This window comes from Rhinatrema bivittatum, chromosome 8 (genome assembly GCF_901001135.1).
Source record: "Rhinatrema bivittatum chromosome 8, aRhiBiv1.1, whole genome shotgun sequence".
In the NCBI taxonomy this organism is placed as follows: Eukaryota; Metazoa; Chordata; class Amphibia; order Gymnophiona; family Rhinatrematidae; genus Rhinatrema; species Rhinatrema bivittatum.
Window position 1 is genome coordinate 70140939 of NC_042622.1, and position 14486 is coordinate 70155424.

Genomic DNA, 14486 nt, shown 5'->3' on the forward strand with positions numbered 1-14486 from the left:
GGCTTGTAGAGCTCTCTGGTAGACTCTGCAGGAGTCTGTAGTTCCTTGATGCTTGATGCCCCAAATCACCCTGAGTATTGCTTTTAATATATGAGTTATGCCTTCCTTTTAAGGTTCTATTGCTGAGTGCTTGTACAATACAATACAGTCTTGAGTAGGATTTCAGCTCAGCCAACACTTTGAGCTGGCTAGATTAAAATATCTTAACACTGGAAGTGGCTACATGTCTGTCCTGAAATGCTGTAGGATTCCTTTGATTCTTCTTTGGAGAAGTGATGGTAAATAAATAAAAATGTATTATTCAGAGCAAAGACTGTAACTATTGCTGCAATGTATCTATTATCTGTCTGTTCCAGGCTTTGTTGGAACAGGATATTTTCCACCGTTCACTGATGGCATGCTGTCTGGAGATTGTACTGTTTGCATACAGTTCCCCACGGACTTTCCCTTGGATCATTGAATTTCTCAGTCTGAGGCCTTTTTATTTCTACAAGGTAATATTTACAACACTTTGATCTTGATAGTAATCCAAATGAAATACTGCAGACAGCAAGTAATGTTTCTGTAGTTGTTGATAGAGGTCTGTCCATGTAGAGTCACATAATTTCCCAGGTGTGTCTCAAAGCATGTTTACTGTTCCCTGTACGTACCCGGATCAGTCCAGACCGTGGGTTGAGCCTCCTTTCCAGCAGGTGGAGACAGATTAAAACTGAAAGGGTGTCCTATATGAGGACAGAGCCTATCCTGTAACGCTTCAGTATTTGTCTGTCTCCAGCAGGTGCATCAGCTCGCCCTTCGGTCTTCTGATTTCAGCTTGTTAGCCGGCTATCCTTCTATTTCTTTGGATCAAGCAAGTACTTATTCTTGGTTTGTTTAATTGACTCTTTCTTCCTTTCAAAATAAAATAAAGTAGATCACTTAGTTAGTCTTTTTTCTTGTGCAGGAGACAGTGCCATCTCCTGGCTCTTGCCGGACTCAGGGGGGCTTCGCCCCTTGAGCGGAGCATAGCCTGAGTCCGTGAGTGCTTCCAGGTGTGGGGACCGAGGCTGGTGATCCAGTTCTCATCTCCCCCTCCTCTGGCTGCCGACGGGGCTTAGAGCCCAAGTGCTGTGCTCAGTTTAAAAAAAAAAAAAAAAAGACAGTCTCCCAAAGTTTAAAAGTTATTTATTTAATTTTCCCAGCACTTGCAAAATATTTTTTATATTTTTATTCTTCCGTGTTCAGGGGACTTGAACCGGCAGCCAGACAGGCAGGAGTCAGCAGGTTTCTCCCCTGCTACACTCCTGCCAGCGGGCTGCCAATCATTTCTATTTTTAGACTTTTTTTCTTCTCAGTAGGGCTCCTCTCATGCTGTGGCCGGCAGCCTGCCTTGCCTTTGGGCTGCCCTCTTCGCGATTTTCGCGAGAGGGACTTTGCTCTGCCTGCCTGCCGGGTGGGGAAGGCCCCTCCTCGGCAGGGCAGGCAAATTTAGCCCGGGGATCACATCCCCAGCACATGGCCAGGCCGTTCTCGGGTCAGCAAAGCCCGGGAACGGCAGCCATCTTGGATTTTTCAGCAGCTCTCGTTTCGGAGCTGCCTGGGGCTGGGGAGCCGAATTTTTTTTAATCTACCCCCCGATTTAAGCCCCGAGGCCTCCCAGGAACGTGGTCCCTGACACTCCCCCCCGGGAAATCCAGGACCCGTTTTTCTCCGGATTTTGTCGTCATGCACAAATCCTATTTAGCTAGCCTGCAGGTGCAGGGGAAGCCCCCCCCTTGACCCCTCCCCCCCCCCCGGTAAAAATTCCTCGCTCCACGCCGTTGACTGGTGGCCCAGCTGTGGAACCCCAGGGGTCTCTTCGGGTGCGGGTGGTCCCGGGTGTGCCACCCCCCTGGTGGACCCGGTACTTCTGAACCCTGACCCTCTTTCTGATGCCGCTGCTACCCTCCCTCCCCTGGAGGGGGACGATCCCAGGGTCCTCCGTATGTTCCAAAGGGAGGAGTTGGAGCCCCTCATCCCCTTTGTCCTCCAGGAATTGGGGTTGGAGAGACCCTCCACGGATACCCTTACGGCCTCCTTACCCAAAAATATGGACCCGGTCCTGGCGGGACTCAGGGCTCCGACAAGCGCTTTTCCATTTCATCCCATGCACAAGCTATTGCTTCTGCGGGAATGGGAGGCTCCTGAAGCGGGACTCCGGGTGGGGCTTGCTATGGACAAGCTCTACCCCCTCCCGGAGGAAGATTTGGGAATGTTAAGAAATCCCTCAGTGGACTCCTACGTCTCTGCGGTCACCAAGCACACTACTATCCCTGTGGAGGTATCGACAGTCCTGAAGGACGGGCAGGACCGCAAGCTTGAAGCGCATATGAAACACATTTTTGAGGTCCTGGCCCTGGGGGTCCGCACGACTGCCTGCAGCAGTCTCGTGTTGCGGGCGAGTCTTAGGTGGACCCAACAGTTACTCGGTGCCCAGGACCTTCCGTCGGCAGAGGCGGAGCAGGCCGAACATTTGGAAGCCATCATCGCCTACGGGGCGGATGCTCTCTACGACCTCCTCCGCGTCCAGGCGAAAGCGATGGTCTCTGTGGTGTCCGCTAGGCGACTCCTCTGGCTGCGCAATTGGTCGGCTCACCCATCCTCCAAAGCATAGCTGGGCTCGCTGCCCTTAAAAGGTAAGCTGCTGTTTGGAGAGGACCTTGAGAAGCTTATGGATTCTTTAGGGGACAAAAGGTCCATAAGCTCCCGGAGGATCGTCAGAGACAAGCACGCTCCTTTACACCCTCCCATCCTCGTTTCTGGGGGCAGAGACGGTATACCCCACATGGTCGGGGTGTCCCCTCGAAGGGTTACTCTTCCCGGTCTCAGATTTGGTCGCGGCCCTTTCGCGAGGGCCATCCCGCGCGCTCCACCCCTAAGCCTGCCACTCAATGAAGTTCAGTTGACCCATTCCTCGGTCCCTTTTCTGGGCAGCCGCCTCTCCCTTTTTTTCGAGGAATGGGTTCAAGATCACGTCGGACCAGTGGGTCCTCGACATTGTATGAGACAGGTACGCCTTCGAGCTTGTTCGCGACCTACCGGATCTCTTTCTATTCTCCCCTTGCGGGCGCTCCAAACGAGAAGCGGTAGAGCAAACCATCGCCACACTACTGAGTCTGGGCGCGGTTGTCCCGGTTCCGGAAAGAGAGCTTGGCGCAGGCCAGTATTCCATCTACTTCATGGTTCCCAAGAAGGACGGGGCTTTCCGGCCGATCCTGGACCTAAAACGGGTCAACCGAGCTCTCAAGATCCCACGTTTTTGCATGGAAACCTTGCGAGCGGTCATCGAGGTAGTTCGCCCCGGAGAGTTCCTCGCCTCGCTCGATTTGACAGAGGCGTACTTCCATATCCCGATCCACCGCGATTACCATCTTCGTTTCCACATCTTCAACCGGGATTTCCAGTTTCGGGCCCTACTGTTCGGCCTCGCGACCGCGCCTCGCACCTTCACCAAGATCATGGTGGTGATGGTGGCAGCCCTTTGTCGGGAAGGCGTTCTAGTTCACTTCTATCTGGACGACTGGCTTGTGCAGGCCAAGTCAGAGGCTCTCTGCAAATAGGCGGAAGATCGGGTATTAGCCCTCCTCGCGTCTCTCGGGTGGATAGTGAATTTTTCCAAGAGCAACCTTCAGCCCTCCCAGGTATTAGAGTTCCTGGGAACCCAATTCAACACCCGACTGGGCAAAGTCTTCTTGCCTTGTGCCCGGGCCCTCAAGTTGATCGGTCAGATCCGGAATTTGATCTCGCTGCCTCTTCCAACAACCTGGGACTACTTGCAGGTACTAGGGTCCATGGCTTCCACCATCGACCTAGTCCCCTGGGCTTTTACTCATATGCGACCGTTACAGAAAGCTTTGCTATCAAGTTGGCTGCCGATGTCGAAACAGTTTCACATAGTCCTCCCTCTTTCGGCCTCTACCATCGCCGACTTGCAGTGGTGGCTTTCGCTCCCCCATCTTCTCCAGGGAATGCCCCTTCAGTCTCCACAGTGGACGATAGTAACCACGGATGCCAGTCTCTCAGGCTAGGGTGCGGTGTGCCTGTCCCGGTCCACTCAGGGGATATGGTTACCCATTCAGATTCGCTGGCACATCAATTGGTTGGAGGCCAGGGCGGTGCGTCTGGCTCTGCAGGAGTTCTTGCCCCTCATACACGGCAAAGCGGTAAGAGTGCTGTCCGACAACTCCACCACCGTGTCGTACATCAATCGTCAGGGGGGCACCCGTAGTTGCCTGGAAGCCAGCCGTCTCTTTGCCTGGGCAGAACGACACCTGGATTGCCTGGCGGCCTCCCACATTGCGGGCGAGGAGAATGTTCAGGCCGATTTTCTCAGTCGCCAATCGCTCAACCCTGGAGAGAGGGAACTCTCGGAAATAGCCATGGACCTGATCGTTGGAAGGTGGGGTCCGCCCCACCTGGACTTAATGGCAACCATGCGTAATGCCAAGGCCGATCGGTTCTTCAGCCGCTGGAGGGACCACGGCTCGGAGGGAGTGGATGCTCTGGCTCTTCCTTGGCCCACGGACGTTCTTCTGTACGTGTTTCCTCCGTGGCCCCTAGTGGGAAAAGTTCTCAGAAGACTAGAACTTCACAGGGGGCCCGTGGTTCTGGTAGCACCCGAATTGCCACGCAGGCCATGGTTCGCGGATCTCGTGAACCTGGCGACGGATGGATCTCTGCGGCTCGGCCATCTTCCTCGTCTACTTCAGCAGGGGCCCGTATTTTTTGACCAGGCCGATCTCTTTTGTCTAGCGGCCTGGCTTTTGAAAGGCGGCGTCTGAGACGCAAGGGCTACAAGGAAGAGGTCATTTCTACTTTGCTTCGAGCTCGGAAGCAGTCTACTTCTCTAGCCTACGTGCACGTCTGGAAGGTCTTTGAGAATGTTTGTGAGGAGCAAGGGGTCTCAGTTCGCTCCGTCCCGGTTTCGTTAGTCCTCTCTTTTCTGCAGAAGGGCCTCTCCTTCAGTTCCCTTCGCGTGCAAGTCTCCGCTCTCGGCTCTCTTCTCTGGCGGGTCAAGGGTCATCCTTTAGCGGCTCACCCGGACGTGGTTCGGTTTTTGAGGGGAGTAAAACACTTGTGGTCACCCGCTCGCAATACTTGTCCTTTGTGGAGTCTCAATCTGGTCCTCTGAGCCCTCTGTTCTGCTCCATTCGAACCCCTCCGTCAAGCAATGGTAAAGGACCTTATGCTCAAGACAGTTTTCCTTGTTTCGATCGCCTCTGCCCGGCGGGTCTCTGAGTTTCAAGTGTTGTCTTGTCGGGAACCCTTTTTGCGAATTTCCGACTCCGGTGTCTCTCTCAAGACAATGCCCTCTTTTCTTCCGAAGGTGGTGTCCACCTTCCATGTCAACTAGTCGGTAGAGCTTCCAGCGTTTTTTCTGGAGGAAATTGTGGGTACCGCTGGAGGCGACCTTCGTAAACTGGATGTCAAACGCGTCCTCCTCAGGTATCTTCAGGTTACCAGTGACTTTCGGGTTTCCGACCATCTCTTTGTCCTCTGGAGTGTCCCAATCGAGGCAAGCCAGCTTCTAAGACCACTATTGCACGATAGTTGAAAGAAGCCATTTCCTCGGCTTATCTCTGCCAAAGTCGGACTATTCCGGAGGGCTTTAAAGGCTCACTCACTACATTCTCAGGCTACTTCCTGGGTGGAGAGTCAATCGATTTCTTCGCAGGAGATTTGCAGGGCCGCCACCTGGTCATTCCTGCATACTTTTGCTCGGCACTATCATCTGGATGTACAAGCACCGGTGTTTGGTTCTTTTGGGCGGCAATTGCTTCGAGCGGGACTGCTCGGTCCCACCCGGGATAGGGAAGCTTTGGTACATCCCATGGTCTGGACTGATCCGGGTACGTACAGGGAAAGGAAAATTAGTTCTTAACTGTTAATTTTTGTTCCTGTATTTATTTATTTATTTATTTATTTATTTATTTAAAGTTTTTTATATACCGCCGCTCATCAAAGATATCACATCGGTGTACAATGAACAGGAACTTACGCCGGAGCGTTATACATTTAACAGGGTTAAATAAACATTATACATATAACAAAAGTAAGAATATATATATTTAAACATAAAACAAGTAGAATCTTTTAAAACCGAACTATCATTTAGGTTTAACTGAGCTGAGTTGAACAGGACTGGAAAGTAAAGGGATATTAGGAAATTAGGTATGAGAGTAGGGACAGGTTAGGAGGGGTTGGATTTATAAATTAGGGGTGATAAGAGAGGGAAGAAAGCGCTTCAGGTGCATTTAAGAGCAAATGTATGGAATGGTATTTACAGTAAGGGCATAAAAAGGGGAACTTAGATATAGTGTAGAGAAAGGGGGTGTTGGGTAAATAAGGCAGGGCATATAAAGGGAAGAACGACATATATATTTCAGGTATAGGCATGTGTAAATAACCATGTCTTGAGTTTTTGCTTGAAGGTTTTGGGAGATGGCTCAAGGCGCAGTTCAGTGGGCAAGGTATTCCATAACAATGGGCCAGAAAAGGAAAGCGCTCGTGCTGTAGTATCACGGATCAGTCCAGACGCCCTTCCCTGTCTGTCTTTCTTTTCTGACCTCTCGAAGCTTGTTCTTGCAGATTCACAGATTCTGATACTTAATTCTTTACAAGAATACTGAGCAATTACACCGGAAGCCTTGGTTTTTTCAAGAACCAAGTATATACAAGAGCGTATAGTCTTACCATATTCTTACATAGTTCAATTGAGCTTTATGGTTACTTGCTTGATCCTATTCTGGTTTTGTTGTTTTCTGCTTTGACAATGGTTATACTGAAGGGTTACAGGATAGGCTCTGTCCTCATATAGGACACCCTTTCAGTTTTAGTCCTTATCTCCACCTGCTGGAAAGGAGGCTCAACCCATGGTCTGGACTGATCCGTGGTACTACAGGAACGAAAATTAACAGATAAGAACTAATTTTCCTTTGCATACTATTAGGAATAGAAACTTATACCTAAGATTCCTGTATTTGCAGATTTCTTATTTAATGCTCATTGAGCAGTCAGATTCCTGCTATTCAGAAAAGATCTCCTCAAATGTGACAGATAATTCACAGCTAATTATACCCATTCACTTTCATGCACTGAAACCGCAACCTTTCAATATCTTTCCAAACTGTCTGACCACAAAAAATGTTTTGCAGTTTCACAATTGTTTTTCATCCAGAGCCCAAAGGTGAAAATTGATTAAATGCTGAAAGAAAGGGAAATTGTCTGTCTTTCAGTCTTTTTGTTAGAAACATGCATATGCCACAGTTATGTTCCTTTTTTAGATCAAACATCTGTTTCAGTGCTTGCAGTATCTTCAGGCATTCCAAACCCCATTTTAGTTTTCATTCATTGTAAACTCTCATAGCATTCATGGAACATAAGAACATGCCATACTGGGTCAGACTAAGGGTCCATCAAGCCCAGCATCCTGTTTCCAACAGTGGCCAATCCAGGCCATAAGAACCTGGCAAGTACCCAAAAACTAAGTCTATTCCATGTTATCGTTGCTAGTAATAGCAGTGGCTATTTTCTAAGTCAACTTAATTAATAGCAGGCAATGGACCTCTCGTCCAAGAACTTATCCAATCCTTTTTTAAACACAGCTAAACTAACTGCACTAACCACGTCCTCTGGCAACAAATTCCAGCGTTTAATTGTGCGTTGAGTAAAAAAGAACTTTCTCCGATTAGTTTTAAATGTGCCACATGCTAACTTCATGGAGTGCTCCCTAGTCTTTCTATCATCCTAAAGAGTAAATAACTGATTCACATCTACCCATTCTAGACCTCATGATTTTAAACATCTCTATCATATTCCCCCTCAGCCATCTCTTCTCCAAGCTGAAAAGTCCTAACCTCTTGAATCTTTCCTCATAGGGGAGCTGTTCCATTCCCATTATCATTTTGGTAGCCCTTCTCTGTACCTTCTCCATCGCAATTATATCTTTTTTGAGATGCGGCGACCAGAATTGTACACAGTATTCAAGGTGCGGTCTTACCATGGAGCGATACAGAGGCATTTTGACATTTTCCGTTTTATTCACCATTCCCTTTCTAATAATTCCCAACATTCTGTTTGCTTTTTTGACTGCCGCAGCACACTGAGCCAATGATTTCAATGTGTTATCCACTATGACGCCTAGATCTCTTTCTTGGGTTGTAGCACCTAATATGGAACCCAACCTTGTGTAACTATAGCATGGGTTATTTTTCCCTATATGCATCACCTTGCACTTATCCACATTAAATTTCATCTACCATTTGATGCCCAATTTTCCAGTCTCACAAGGTCTTCCTGCAATTTATCACAATCTGCTTGTGATTTAACTACTCTGAACAATTTTGTATCATCTGCAAATTTGATTATCTCACTCATTGTATTTCATTCCAGATCATTTATAAATATATTGAAAAGTAAGGGTCCCAATACAGATCCCTGAGGCACCAGATACAGAGGCATTATGACATTTTCCGTTTTATTCACCATTCCCTTTCTAATAATTCCCAACATTCTGTTTGCTTTTTTGACTGCCGCAGCACACTGAACAGACTATTTCAATGTCGCCCAGATCTCTTTCTTGGTTTGTAGCACCTAATATGGAACCTAACATTGTGTAACTATAGCATATTGATTGGATTCCTCAGCACTCAGGCAGGACAATCCTCACCCTTTGGGTTATGCACTCCTGCCAGCAGGTGGACACAGAGTAAAGCTTGCTGAACTCACTAATATATAGCCCTGCTCCAACATCAGCCTGCCAGTATTCTCCATTTCCAGCAAATGGAAGACATGCATCTCCCTACTGAGGATTGCTTGTGGTTTAAAAAAAAAAAGGGGGGGGGGACGGACGGACTTTAAAGAGAAGAAAAATAGGAGAAGATAGAAGCTTCATATGCTCTTCTTGAGCTCCTGTGATGACACCCAGGTGGGTTCCTCTCTCAGTTAAGCAATTTAAGTCGGGGAGCCTAATTTGGCATAGCATTAAACAAACAAAAAAGCGGCAGCGAGGATGAGGGAGTGCTCTGTGGTGAAGGCTTTTGTGCCCTCTCCCCTCGTGGCCAGTGACCCAATCGTGCTCTCTGCCAGGGAGGGCTGAGCTTAGGTTAAAAAAAAAAAAAGAATAGGGAAGTTTTAGTCCCATCTTTTTTCCTTACTAGGTTCTTCTTCCCACAGTGTCTGCTCCTCTGCGTCTTAACCCCTTTTCCCTCTCACTTCTCTGTGGAGTTAGTGTAGAGTGGAGGCAGCTCAGGCATGGCAGATTGAGAGCCTTTGGGCTAGGCCCCACTCCTCCGGCTTGGTTCAGTCATCAGCGTGGTAGGCCACAGTGGCATGTTTTTCCCCACACACATAGGTGTGTGTGAACATTCTCGCCACACGGCAATGGCCTGATGAAGGTGCGCCTGTGCACGGGTTACTTGTATGCGTAAGGCCGTGGCCTAAGTTTGAACACCTATGGGTGCACAGGAGAGCTTGTGTGTGTAAGACTGTAGCCTAGATTTGTGCGCGTAGACTGTAGCCTAGTTTTGTGTGCTTATTTGCCCGCATACACTAGGATGGGATCTTCTTGGTGTTTGAGTAATTGCCAGGTTCTTGTGGCCTGGTTTGGCCTCTGTTGGAAACAGGATGCTGGGCTTGGTGGACCCTTGGTCTGACCCAGCATGGCAATTTCTTATGTTCCAAAGGAATTTATCAGGTAAGTAGTAATTTCTCCTCAGGTTATATGCCTTCTCTAAATGACAAGATACACAAAAATGTGTTGAACTAGCACAAATTTGCAATTTGTGAGCAGTAGTAAGGTTTCATCCTTCAATACTGTCCATTTGTGCATTTTTCATATCTAGTCAAAACTCAGTACATTCATAATTCTGTTATGTTTTAAAAAAAATCTAATGTGAGAATACATTTTACATTCATTCAGCTGATGCTTAGATCAGAAAAGTTTGGGCATTCTGACTGCAAACTCTTGAATTTCCTTATGAAATTTAAATCCATTTCAAACTTGCGCTAATTCAATTTGTTGCTGATTATGGGGCCTGTGACGTTTTTATTTCATTTATTGTGCATACTAAAGTGTCATTTAATCTATTATGCAACAAATTTTATCAAAGGCTTACTAAACAAACCCTCTGTAGAATGGCTTTGATACTAACATGGATGTTAACACTAAACAGTGTAACTGCCACCCAAATTCCCTTAATATCCTCTGTGCTAACTGGCCCAAAATGAAAGATGGAGTGGGGAGATCTGGATCATTTAGCCCTTTGAGCTTTGATTTGGGAGGAGGTCTTTTGGGGCACTGTGGTCCCTTCATTTTTTGGGCTGTGGGATGAACTTATGCTATTTTTGATATGGTTGCTTTAATTTTACAGAGAAAGCGTTCACAGAGAAAAATTGCAGTACAGGTATAGCACTATATTTAATGGTCTGGTTTAATTCATCTAGGTTTATAGTGTTGTTTTTGCTTGTGTTCATTGGCATATATATGGTGATTCAGTACCTGAATAAGGAAAGCCTGCTAGGTTTCCTTTAGTCGCACTGTGTATTCATAGTAGTATATTATGTGACCGACCAGAATGTCCACAAAGTATGAGACTATAATGGTGTCAGATTGTTTAATTACATTTTCTTTCTTTCAGGTAATAGAAGTGGTAATTCGATCAGAGGAAGGACTATCTCGGGACATGGTGAAACACCTGAACAGTATCGAGGAACAAATTCTAGAGAGCTGGGCTTGGGGCCATGACTCTGCACTCTGGGATGTGCTCCAAGCTTCGGAAAACAGGGTCCCTAGTTGTGAAGAAGTACGTATCAAAGAAAACATTTGGGCAAAGGTCACTTGACTCTTCCATCTCGTTAAAGCTTTAGTATTTGTTTTTTAAGTTGTTATAGCTGCATTCTTCCCTGGAAGAAGTCTTCCTTGTTTTTAGTGTCTGAATTTTTTGTTTATTTTTTATAGAAAAATGGCAGTTTCTTCGTATAAATTTCATGTAGGATAGGGTCTGCCATGCTACTTTCTCTAGTGTCTGTTTATTGACGTACAATCCACATTAATGCACATTAATAGAGCCCTCATAAATAACACATGTTAATATACATTCCTTATCATCCTGCTACACCAGTCCAGTCGCATGGGTTATCGCCACCTACTAGCAGATAGAAACAGAGGCTCCACCTCTTTCTATGACATCTTCACTTGTACATAGGGCAGTGCAGTGCAGGCAAAAGCTAGTGTTTTCTGTCTCCAGCAGATGGTAGCATGTTTTGGACTGGTGCAGTAGGATTTCAGTTCCTAGGTCTCAATCTACAGCTACGTCTGATGGAGCATGCCCTAACTCTGCTACTAAGGCAATAGTCTTGGTGGCTATTTCCATAATTGAGTTGATATGGAGCAGGCTGCCTGATTGTTCCAGGTTGAGTGCGCCCTGACAGCTGACTTCTAAGTTCCCAGTGTTGTCTGGTTGAGTCTTGGGGATTGTGTGCTAGCGCAGGAGTTTCCTTTGGAGTGAGGGTCTTCATGAAGTACCTTTCTTCTCTAGCTCAAGTTCTTCCCCTCATTGTTTATATCTCTCTTACCTTCTCTCTCTCTGTTGTGGAGCCTTTATTAAAGTTTGGAAAAAAAAAGAGAGAGATGAGGGGAGAAAGGCAGCGGAGCCCTGCATTCGGATGAGGTGAGTACTTCTCAGCTGGGCGGTAAAAGGTGAAGAGGGATAGATTCTGACCGCGGAGCCTCAGAATTATAATCTGTTGGGCTGTCCCTGGTTATTTTTGGTGTAGGTTGCATCGCTGTGTGTCAGATACAGCTTACTAGTCTTGCCTTTCTAAGCTATCTTTCAGATGGAGGTGGTTGTTCAGAGATGACGTGCAGAATATTCAAAGTTCTATTCCATATCATTCTGTTACACCAATCCAGGTCATGTCAAATGGGTTATTTCCTCCTACCAGCAGATGGAGCCAGACAACACTATTTTTTTCTCTGTGACATCACAGGGGTGGTGCTCAGCAGCTAGAAACCAGTATCCTTCTGTTAAAGCTTCAGATCAGATCCCATGTGGTTAAAGAACTCCAAATAGAAATACAGTTCCTTCATCAAAACTGAGAAGAAACTTCCATGTAAAAAGAGGAAACACATGAAATAACATACAAAGGGAGACAACCAGGGAAATCTCCACTGCGCAATCTGCAAAAACAAAGAACCGAGACAGCCTCGCTTTCCAGGTGTGTCTTGGACTGGCGTAGCAGAACTAATGGAAAGGAAATTAATAGGTAAGGAAATTTCTGCTTGCATATTGTTCTGCTATGCCAGTCCACGTAGAAGTACCAAACATCAGGAGACGTGATGACGTCACCAGCGAGCATGGCGGCTTAAGCGAAAGCTCCCGGCTTTCTTAAGTGAATTCGCACTGATATCACAGGCATCCGTTGTCCTATTCAGATTCTGATCGTGTGCCCGGCTCTATCGACGAGAATAGATGGCGGGGAAACGCAAAGCAGTGAACTTAAAACAGTTTTCCTATGCCAAACATGATGGCAACTCTGGCGGGCCGCAGGAAGAGCAGGCCTCAGATGGCGACCCGGAGCCGGAGGTAGACCACGCGGCGCCGCAGACTTTTAGCAACCTGCCCTCCCGTGAAGAGCTTCGGGACTGGTTCGTGGCTCTCCGCGCAGACATGAAGCAACACAAAAAAGAGCTCCAGGAACTCATCTCGGATATGAAAGACGACATGAATGCCCTGGGCAACCGAGTGGATGATCTGGATACCCGGATGGATCGCCAGGAAGACCTCATGCAGAAAATGACGGAGGCTCAAACTGTAAGTCAGGCGGAGCGCCTAGCTATCGAAGAAAAGATCGAGGACCTCGAAAATCGGTCCCGCCGAAATAACCTTCGAATCAGGGGGGTGCCGGACACACCGGAGTACGTAGACTGTCGGGCCGTGGCTGACCGCCTGCTGCGCTTCATAATGCAATCCGATCCGTCAGCTGCTGCGGAGGGCGAGCCGTGCTCACTTACTTATGGTATCGAACGGGCACACCGTGTACAGGGGCCTCGGAATGGGGATAGGCCCAGAGACATTTTAATCTGTATGCAAATCTTCCGGGAGAAGGACTGTATCTATGCAGTCACTAGAAAACAGCGCACATGGACCTGGGAAGGTCACACTGTGAGTGTCTTTACAGATCTGGCAGCCTCCACGCTTCGCAAACGATTTGAGCTAAAAACTGTAACCACCATTTTACAAGAGAGGGCGGTGCGATACCGCTGGACTTTCCCCTTTGGCTTAATGTTTACCCTGGAGGGTATCACATATCGGATCTGGAACCTGGCGGAGGTCCGAGAGGCTTTCGCTAAAGCAAACATTTCTAACGCGCTGCCATCTAGCAAACCAGGGGAGATCCCATTCCGCATGGCGGCTACTCCTGGCTGGCAGCGGGTGGGCAACAACCGGCGCCTAGCCAGACAAAAACCTACCTCACCGCGGACTGATCGACAACTGGCCACGGGCAAATGACTTATGGCGGACAGCCTTTCCAATAGCTTTGCTTTTACCTTTTCTGGTGGTATATTCAGCAATTAACAATGGACTAAATGCCTTAAAATATTCCTTGGGAAGTTATCCCTCCGTTTTCAGACTGTAAAGTTCAGTATTTCTTTCTTTTATGGACCTTCCTGAGCATGTGCACAGCAGTACGGGACCGCTAGCTGGATGGGCCGCATGCTTCATGGTGTACGCACGCCTCACTTATCGTGGTATCCTGGGTGTGGATACATTGTGTTTGGGGGGGATGGGATGGGAGGGAGACTTATCCTTGAGTACACGGGGTCTGTATTTTTGTCTGCATTTCTATATGATGCTTAGGGGGTACCCGCGGAGGGATCCTGGCTTCGCACTCGCAGGGAGAGGGTTTAGGAGGTCCACATGGCGTTAAAGGTATGGTCCCTTAATGTAAAGGGTCTCAATACACACAAGAAGAGGCGATTGTTACAAAGAGATTTACAACAGCAACAGGTTTCCATAGCCCTGATTCAAGAAACACATATCCGCAAGCAGCACGAACGGGTGCTACAGATTGCTGGCTACCCTCATCGGTATCTGGCTGCCAGTACTCGTGGTACTAAGTATGCTGGGGTGGGCATTTTCATTTCCCAGGCAGTCACATATGAGTATATTACCCATGTCGCCGACTCGGCAGGGAGATACATTATACTCAAGATAAAGCTGGATCAGCAAATTTACACTATAGTCAATATTTATGCTCCCAACAGTGACCAAGGAACATATTTGCGAGCCTTAGATGATAAATTATCTTCTCTTGTAGAAGGGCGGGTTATATGGGGCGGAGATCTTAACTTAGTGCGTAACCCAAGATTAGACACTTCACACCATAAGCGCTCCGACAGTTGGAAGGCATCTTCTGACTTGTCCATCTTTTACAACATTGGGGACTAGTTGACATTTGGCGAGCCC

The 14486-nt window shown here is 47.5% G+C and overlaps 1 protein-coding gene across 3 annotated transcripts in view; it reads left to right on the top strand.

Annotated features, from left to right (window-relative positions):
* The window catches only part of RBL1 (RB transcriptional corepressor like 1), a 365834-nt gene that overhangs the window by 214698 nt on the left and 136650 nt on the right, over positions 1-14486 (top strand). For all 3 annotated transcript variants that reach the window (XM_029611864.1, XM_029611866.1, XM_029611865.1), the window contains 2 exons: positions 357-494; positions 10656-10820. In XM_029611864.1, coding sequence (XP_029467724.1) covers positions 357-494; positions 10656-10820 — 303 coding nt within the window. The remainder of the gene's footprint in view (positions 1-356; positions 495-10655; positions 10821-14486) is intronic.